This window comes from Boleophthalmus pectinirostris, unplaced genomic scaffold, assembly GCF_026225935.1.
Source record: "Boleophthalmus pectinirostris isolate CB_2022bp ecotype Guang Dong unplaced genomic scaffold, ASM2622593v1 HiC_scaffold_7, whole genome shotgun sequence".
In the NCBI taxonomy this organism is placed as follows: Eukaryota; Metazoa; Chordata; class Actinopteri; order Gobiiformes; family Gobiidae; genus Boleophthalmus; species Boleophthalmus pectinirostris.
The window spans coordinates 12,061,020-12,071,050 of NW_026571473.1; the positions used below are offsets into that span (position 1 = coordinate 12,061,020).

General features: G+C 37.6%; 1 protein-coding gene across 1 annotated transcript in view; it reads right to left on the bottom strand.

The window, feature by feature from the left end:
• Positions 1–10,031, bottom strand: part of LOC110172256 (ephrin type-B receptor 1-like) — a 151,888-nt gene that overhangs the window by 12,164 nt on the left and 129,693 nt on the right. Inside the window, exons 15-17 of the mRNA XM_020938094.2 lie at positions 7,411–7,478; positions 5,870–6,017; positions 3,641–3,790 (exon numbers count right to left, since the gene is read on the bottom strand). Of these exons, the coding sequence (XP_020793753.1) occupies positions 3,641–3,790; positions 5,870–6,017; positions 7,411–7,478 (366 nt within the window). The remainder of the gene's footprint in view (positions 1–3,640; positions 3,791–5,869; positions 6,018–7,410; positions 7,479–10,031) is intronic.

The window sequence follows — 10,031 nt, forward strand, 5'->3', positions numbered from 1 at the left end:
AAAACACTAAAATAAAAAAATGTCCAAAATCCCATTGAAGGACCTATTTTTTCATGTAGACCTCTTTTCTCTCCACAGTGGAAGACAAAGTATTGTCATCAAAGTTCCAGACACAGGTCAACACTGGGGCGGCTGTAGCTCTGTAGTTAGGGAATACACCGCAGTTCAGTACTGATACTAAAAACAGGTCCACTGGCTTATTGCAAACTGCAGAGCTGAGAGCCCCCTTTCTACATAGTTACATTTCATGGTAGCAGGTAGCAGATTTTGAACCCTACATGTCTGACACTGAGTTTGAATTGTTTGAACAATGTCAAGTAACAGAACAGTGGGTGGAGATTGGGAGAAGGTGAAAAACACACATTTTATGAGCACTCAAGCCTCAAATGTAAGATTACTCAAACATGGAGGCAACAAAACAAGACGGAGTATTTTGTCTACTGATCTAAAGACTGGCGGTTCGAATCCCGCTCTCAATCTAACCATCATTAATAGAGTGATCTGATGCACCTTGCCCCCAGTGTCTGCATACACTGGTGTATGAATGTGTGTGTGAATGGCTGAGTGGTTCCTAGTTGTAAAGTGCCTTGAAGGTGGAAGAAAGCTATATAAAAAATATGACCATGACCATTTATGTGCATGAATCAATCAAAACATGACTCTAACTTACCGAATGATGAGGAAACACTGTTATAACATGGTCAGTTGACATGGCCCTTTAAGTAATGTATTATTTTATCAATAAGGTCACATCACTGTACTGCCTATTGATTTGTATAGAACATAACATTTTGCCTTTGTGACCTTTTGACCTCAGGAAGTAATTGGAATTCAGTTGTCCTCAAAGACAAACATTCCTCAAAGAAAAAAGCGGCGGAAAACAGTACATTTCCTCTTGGGCTGATTTGTGAGTGAACAAACATTTCTGCAGTGAAATTGATGGTCTCGTTTTGTGTGCGCGTTCCTAGACATGCGGACCCCCCACTGCGACAGCCAGGAAGGGAAGCAAACAAGCGTAGCCCCTCCACGCACAGGCTGACATCACACAGAGCCTCCAGGGACCAGGGTGGGATAAATGTGCACAATCTTTTACTGTTGTCAGAGAATACAAGAGGAAAACACTCCATCTCGAGACATTTGGGACAATCCGAGTTCGCCATGTTGGAGTCATTCCAGGAGCATCTTATAATTGTTGGCATAAGTTTGCACCAGAACTGTTGATATTTCAAAGATAGTAAAAATGTACGGAAATGCATTACTTGTTACTAATACGTGATAAAATAGTAGCCTATATTATCCTAATTTATTCTGCTTTTTAACACCTCTTTTGGATACTTATAGCACTTTACATCAAGAAATGCACCCATTCACACACGTTTTTTCACCAGTGCATGCAGACAAACACTGGAGACAAGATGCTTAATGTGTTTTGCCAAAAGACACAATGACAGATCAAACGAGATGCAACATTTGGATCTCAAGTTGAAATCTCTGCCAACTGAGCCACTACTGCTCTAACAGAGGTCTACTCAAACAACTAATGCAATTGACTTGCAGGTTAAACACAAATTAAAGAAGAGACATACGTATATGATTTATTTGACTTATTAAAATATATACATTTCCTAACATCAACCAAATAGCATATGTAATGGGTGGCATTACTAGTAGTGCGAGTCAAAGATTTTGGTTGGTGGGCAAATGTCTCAAATTGAGATGCTGCTACTTGAGTAAAAATCTCTTCACTGCAGTTTGGAACCAAACCAACCAAAACTTGGATTCCAAATTTAAATGTTCACAACTGGAACTGTTGGTTGTTGGTGGATTGTAAGATTAATAGTAACTAAATTGAAATTTAAAATGGCCAAAATGAGAAAGAGCAGTTTTTAGGGAATATGTCTGCTACTAAGTAATACATCTCTTTGCCTCTATGGGGTCTAAACCTGTAAAAATACATAGTATTTTTGGATTATTTTAAAAGCTTATAGGTGTTTTTTTGATTCTACAATGTGATAATCCCAGATGCAGGGCAACAGCCAGTTCTTCCTACTGATTAGTATTTGTACTTTCATAAGAAATATCTACAGGGTTAACACATGTTGAACCTGTGACTAGACCTGGGAACTCACTATAGTAAATGAAAAAATGCATTTTAACAATATTAATTTTAGCTCATCTTATATTATTATTAAATATTACTGGTCATATTTATCATTTGAAACTCAGTAATATTTCAGCATCCTTTCTATATGTTTACTTGTCCATTTATATCAAACAATAGGTAGGAGATGATGTATTAGGCTGCGTTCAGACTGCAGCCTGAAGTGACCCAAATCAATTTTTTTGGCCTCTATGCGACCTGTATCTGATCTTTTAATGTCTGAACAATACAGTTCCGATTTTTTCAAATGTGACCCAGTCCACTTGGATATGTGGTCCTGAAACCGATACATATCTGATCTTTTGACATGCGACTTCAATCTGAACGGCCAAAGCGCATTCATCCGACCCACACGTTATCAACAAGCCACAAACGTCACTATTCTGCGCTGGAGTAGGCGAAAATTGTTAATGAACTCCGTGTCACTGAAGCGCATCACCACTCACCACTCTTGGCCACGTCTCCACATCCACACGTTCCTTTCAACGGACGTCGCTGTTACTGTCCCACAAAACGCCACGGCCAAAAAAACTCATCCTTCACCTTCTCAATCTCCTCCTTAAAACAATTAAGTTGTACATGTTCTGGCTCCGGTAGGAGAGGAACTTTAAAATCACCAGGTGCTCAATGCTCGCGTCCATGTTTGGACAACTTCCGTAAACACAGAGCACGCTCGCTGTGGTTGACATCGTCGTGTCCTCCAGTGTGCATGCGGGACACTTTTGGGCCATTTACTGTTCACACTGGAGGTCACATACAAGTCGCATTTAATTGGAAATGTGAACGACCTCGCAAAAACATCAGATTTCACAAAAAAATCCGAATTGAGCGTTAAGCCCTGCAGTCTGAACGTAGCCTTAGGGTCAGGTCAAGCGGTAACGGAGGGAAACAGGGGCAGATTTTTTACATTCTTATTCAGAAACTAGAGGGACTATTGAAATAAGTAAGTATTAGAATGTAGGAAAGAATTAACACTCCAAAAGGGTAAAGTTAAACCTGCAATATTCTTTCAAGTTGTTGACAAAAAATTTAAAAACTCATGTCAGTAACGGAGGGAATGAAATATGCAGCACTTTTTGGGCAATAAATACAAACAGTGATAACTACCGGTTCTCACTTACATATCCTTAACAAACTGGTTTGAATATTTGCTTAATCTAGTTTTCTACCATATGGTACAAGATTAGATTGAAAAACCTCTTACTTTTTGAGTAATGAGATTTTTTATTAAGAAAGGTCATGGTAACGAGGGAAAGTAACGGAGGGAAAATTGTGCAAGCAAGTAGAAGGTGCATGATTTTGCATAATTTGTCAGCTTTTTTCTTCCAAATACTTGTTTAAAACGTATGTAACTTTAGAATGCATTTCAGATATATCCAAATTAGATATCTTTCCATTGTGATCAAGCAGTAGTCTATTAAACAACAACCAGTAAACAGTTAACCAGCTGAGCTTAGTTGAATAACATTTCTGACTTACATCCTGGTTACTCATGTCCCAGTAGGGCCTCTCTCCATAGGACATGACTTCCCACGTGACGATGCCGTAGCTCCACACGTCTGAAGCTGAGGTAAACTTCCTGTACGCGATGGCCTCCGGAGCTGTCCACCTCACGGGGATTTTACCACCCTACAAGCAAGACCATAAACGAAAACAGATTAAAAACTCACCTGCCTACAGCTAGCTAGTATAATAGGTCAAAGCCAGGTCAAAATCTATCTATCAGCCATACAGTGTCATAAAAGGAGAGATAATTTATAATGTTGTGGGTGGCTGATGTTGCTTTAAATACTAATACTTGTACATGACAGGGATTAAAGTTAGGAGGTAGAAAGAGGAAGCAGATGTTTTATAGATGAGGAAATGGATAGCATAAGGTAACACAGCTGTCCTCCCACTAAGTAATAAAGACAAAGTGGCAATTTAAAGAGAAGGCACAATTGAAAGACTGCTCGGACAAGGACACGATAATGTTTGTACTTTTTATCATAGGATATACTGGACTTAGCTGTACCTTTTTTCTACGAGCTTATCCAGTAATAACTTGTCACGAAATCGTATGCGTGTAATATTTTTGTATAGTAGAATGGACAATGTATGGTAACTGGGTCACTGATATTGAAAGACTCCTACTACTCCTACTACTTCTACTACTTCTACTACTCCTGCTCCTCCTCCTCCTGCTACTCCTCCTGCTACTACTCTACTACTAATGCTACTACTCCTACTACTCCTTCTACTACTACTACTACTACTATTCCTGCTACTCCTCCTACTACTACCACAACTGCTCCTCCTACTACTACTTCTGCTCCTTCTCCTCCCCCTACTACTACTACTACTACACTCCTACTGTTACTACTCCTCCTCCTCCTCCTCCTCCTCCTCCTCCTCCTCCTACTCCTACTCCTACTCTACTCCTACTCCTACTGCTCCTACTCCTACCACTGAATTTACCATTACCATTGAACTTTCGCTTACATCAAAGTGAAATGTAAATGTATATAGTAGAAAAGATTATATTATTATAAAAAAAAAAAAAAAAACTCAAACCAAACCAAAAAACAAAAAACCACACATTAAACACATTAAAATATTGCATGTTCAACCAATATGAATACACTTTACACTATACTTTTTCATAAAAGTATAGTCACACATATAGTATGCCTGTAATGTTTATCTGTAATAGAACTGATTATGTAGGGTAATTGGGCCATTGGGGACCATGGATATTGAAACATAACATATGCAAACACTGAAACAAAACTAAAAAGTGTAGTTCATATTTATATAAATATATTTTTGACAGTTTTCATCGATTAAAAGTATCTATGTTATAATATGCTAAAAGTATTCAATTTAGTATGTATATACTGTTTAACTAAATTGCATAGAAAAATTATTACAGTATACAATTGATGATACACTTAAACTTGTCAAAAATACACTTAAATCCAAAACTGAAATGTAAATGTTTATAATATATTAAAGACGTTTTCTGATGAAGAGTCTGCCACTTGACTGTCTCATGAAAATGTTGCTTTGCCTAGAACCTTCCACAGTATGATTTAAATTTATCTTTCATTTATTCAATTACAGGAATTTGTATTGCGCAAAACTACTGGGTTTGGAGGTGTCACCTGCTTGTCTCCATGGAGATTGCTAAATTGTGGGACCTTCAATGCAAAACAACACCTCCATGGACAATATAAGGTTTTAAAACTTAAAACTTACCTAATGCCCATAGTGCCCCTTAAATACAATGTAGAAAATTCAGTCTAAATAGATTATATGTGCACCCCTAAAACATATATTTTTGGTCTGTTCTAAATTATAACTCAATTTGCTACGAGGCAAAAGCCCAAATCATGCTAGCAGACATGAAAAATACTGTATGTATCCTTAACAGTGCGGCTCAGACCGAGATGAATACACTTTTCATTACACTTTTTCCTAACAGTCGCCCGCCTCATTTAGAGCTCCAGACTGCACCATTTCATTTGAAGTCCATCTTTTGTGTCCTCAACTGTCCAACGGGCCCTTTGTTAAAAGTAACAGCTGTGTTCTTGTATAATGAATATTTATGACACTGCCCGCCCTTTCCCATTATTAAAATCACCATAGCAACCAATATGCAACCTATCATCATTAGGGCGCCACTGCTGCAGCCTGTCCACTTGAAAATGCATTAGTTTGTGCACTGACCAGCGAGCTCGTATAGGTGGGGTCCGAGGTGTCTTCTTCCAGATAGCGAGATAAACCGAAATCAGACACTTTACACACCAAGTTACTGTTGACGAGGATGTTACGAGCAGCTAGGTCACGGTGAACGTAGCTCATCTCTGCCAGGTACCTGCAAAAACAACAAGAGTGAGCGTTATCAGCTGGTGAAAAAAGAAAAGGCAATAGCATTTAGTGTGTTATCACAGTCCAGACCTGAGCAAAATAGAAAAGGATTAAATGGCTGTTCCCCTACATGAATGTGTGTTATCTGGGCTTGTTACCTGCAACAAAATACAGATAATAGCAGAAGGATGTGTTGTGGCGTTGTAGTGATAGTGGAGGGAAGCTGTCTGCTAGGAAGAGTTGGATGTTTGACATAAAGCTTTATTTTAAATGTATTCTCAGGTGTCACGTTTTGTTTGAGAAAAAAGCTGCCTTCTGTTAAACTATTGTATCAATCTCGCTTAAAAATATTAAAGGTGCATTATGTAACTTTTCTGGTGGAGGGTCCGTCAAATGCTTTTCACTATGGAGATGTTATTGCTTTGTCTGGAATGTTTCACAGTATGATATTAAACCTTTCTATCTTCACGAAGATCAAACTAGACTAAGTTACAGGTCAGATCTGTGGAGATTCTAAGTATTTTTGAACTATAAAACAATCAGTAATTGAATAAATGTAAGGTAGATCTGTTTAATGTCATATTGTGGAACATTCCTGGGACAGAACAATGGCATATCCATAGAAAAAAGCAGATGACAGTAGCCTGATTCATTAGCCGATTTCACTTCGTGGAAACCGTCTGATTCGCTCGATATCATTAATAATTGTGTGAATATTGCATTGATATTGCAGCATCCAAACATAGCTAATGAAAATGATGTTATTAAAAGGAAGTGATCCAAAGCTGAAGGATAGTGCGTATATCGCTCAATCTTCGTTGTGTGTAATCACCTGCATTGGTCATCAAAAAACATACCTGGAGTTGTGTTTTGGTTTATTCACAAATGTTTGAGTAATCCTGTCTTAAATCTCCAAAGCTCAAAATGCTCTGTTTCAAGTTGTGATGTTATGTAGTGGTAGTTTTCAAGCTAACAGCTACATTTTACCTTCAGTTCAATAGAGGTGGGTAATTCCAAGTTTGAAATCATCCAAATGATTCTAGTGAGGGTGTATGGAGTTTAAAAACACAGAGGAGCACTTCCTGTTTTACCATATGAAATCACAAGGTGGAACAGAGTGTTTTCTGTTTGAAAGAAGAACTAAATATGCAGAATGTGTGTTAAACGTGTGAATGAAACAAAACAACTACAGGTATGTTTTTGATGAGTAAACAACATAATTACATAGATCAGAAAATAGTATTGATCTTTTAACACTTTACCTTACATTGTTTGCTCTTTGTCAATTTCCAATTGCACAACTGACTTTATGCGTCTCACGTGTGGTACAAAACATAGATTAGACAAAAACTCCTCTCTCTTTTTGATAGAAAGAGGATTATAAAATGGTGGGTGCATACCTCATCCCAGAAGCGATGCCCCTCAGCATACCAACCAGCTGGATCACTGGGAACTGCCCATCATTCTGCTGCAGAGGCACAAACCGTGAACGGATTAATATTACGCTCACATATCAGACATTTTCACCTTGGTTATGTAGAGACACTGAGGCAGAAAACTCAGTAATTCATATATTTTGCACAACGCTGACTGCAGACTGTTTTATGTTACAGAGTGAGTCTATTTGCATTATTGAAAGCGATGATTCACTTCTACTGTATGCCCTTCTGTTATTGTTAGGGCGTGGTTTATGGATAAGAAACAGATACACAAATTAAAGATGGGGTACATGATTATCAGACTGTGAAAGAAGGAAGTATTTAAAGGTCCTATATTACATTTATCAGATGGAGAAGCAAAGCAGGGGTGGACCGTCATCTAGGGCTGCATTTGGGTGTATATACGGATCATAAGATTTTGTTCACATTTTAAACATGCACGGAATAATTCACAAAATGAAAACTCAAATATGAACTGACAAATTAATACAAGAATAACATTTCTGGATATCAGGTCTGATTTTGTCACAGTTCTGCCTTTACTATATAATCTCTGAGGGATTTGATTAAACTTTATTTGACAAATTTAAGACACTAAACGTAGATACCAAAGTTTTAAATAGACACAAAGTATTGTGCCTTCTAGTTACTGTGTATTAGCCACTTACATTTGTACAGGTCTATTCTTTATTAAGGAATATATTAAATGTGAGATAACTATATTCTAGGTTATAATTACCCAATACGAATTAATGTGAGAATAAATGTTAAGTGTGTCACTCTTTATCAGCTAATTGAGCTAATAGAGCTGTGTTAATCTAACTGCTGCCATAGAAAAGGAAAAGTGAAGAGCAAGAACAAGAAAAATCTATTAATTTTCCTTTTATTAACAGCAGACAAAGTCGAGAAAATGATTTGGCTGAGCGAGGGTTGAACCTAAAATCCTTTTTTTGAATGACTGCTCAACCACTAAGCACATGCAGTCATACCGCCTACATTCATGCCATACTCCATATTTTTACAACTATTTTTCTAATGGATAAAAGATTTTTTTTTCATATTCTACTTGTCCATGTACACATCTGTATCATTTGTCTTTGTGTTATTATTGCTACTTTAATTATGTTGTAATTTGAATGCTATTACCGTCCATTTGCTCTTTGTTAATATTTTGTAATGTGTGAGCTCCTGTCTAAATAATTTCCCTTGTGGATCATTAAAGTCTGTCTAAGTCACTTTCAATGGAAATGCAGGGGAAACTCAGTCTAAACCTGTAACTCAACCTGGACTATAGCAGAAGTAGATTCTATATCAGTCATGATTAAACCAAAACAAGTGTGAACACGGCCAAGAATATTAGAGATTAAAGGTTTTATATTACACAAAACTGACATTAAGCCATGTTAGAATGATGTCACCTTATCAAAATCATACCTGGGGTGTTCTGTTTCATTCACATCTGTTTGAGTAATCCTTTATTATTACCGGTAATCTATCTACATCTCCAAAAATCGAAATGTTCTCTTCCAGCTTGTGATGTCACGAAGCTATAATTATTTTTATTTTTTTTAAGTTAATGGCTTCCTTTTATCCTTTTGTTCAGTAGAGATTGGTAATTCCAGGGCTGAAATTATTCAAATGATTCTGGTGAAGGTGTATGGAGTTTAAAATTACAGTCACTTTCTGTATTACCACATGACATCACAAGGTGGAGTGTTTTCTGGTTGAGAGAAGAACATAGCCTAAATATGCAGGGCTTGTGTGTTAAACACATGTGAATGAAACAAAACACAATTTCAGGTATATTTTCGATGAAGAAACATACTAAAACATAGATTGTGGTTAGTTTCCTACCTTCAAAAAACATTTAACTTCCTTATTTATTTATACACATATTATGAGCCTCCCTACTGAATTATTGATCTAAAACAACTTCTAATGTTACTTTTTCACCTTCAGACTCTCTTCCAAACCGCTGCTTTTTCCCCTGACACAGCTGGCGGAGTGTGTGTCCATTGGCTGTCCCTTTGAAGCACATGTCCTAATCCTCTGCAGGCTAAACCTTCTCCGGAGTCACCACCACAAACGCTCTCATTGATCCAGTGGCTGCTTGGTCACATCAGGGCAGCCTCACCACCTCGATCGATCACGGCGTTGTTACGCGCGAAGATGAGTCAGCAGAGGATGATTTTAGAGTTAAAAAGAGGCCCTGCTGTGAGAATCCACATCAAACAGTTTGGGTGTTTTTAGAGGCGCTCGGAAAAGGAGGCCAGGATCAAAGAGACAGACGGAGAGATAGACAGGCAGCAGAGGGGCAGGAGGCAAGGACAGCGACGCAATGCAAACTTCTGCTAAGCTATTTTCCTATTAGGAGCTCCTCTGTTTATGATATTTAAAGTGCCTATATTACAGTATTTTATGATTTATCTATGTTATAATGTTGTTTCCTCATCACAAACATACCTGCAGTTGGGTTTTGTTTCATTCACACATGTTTAACACAATTCTCCTCTTAAACAGAAAACACTCTCTTCCACGTTGTGATGTGATAATAATAGGAAGTGCTCCACTGTGATTTTAAA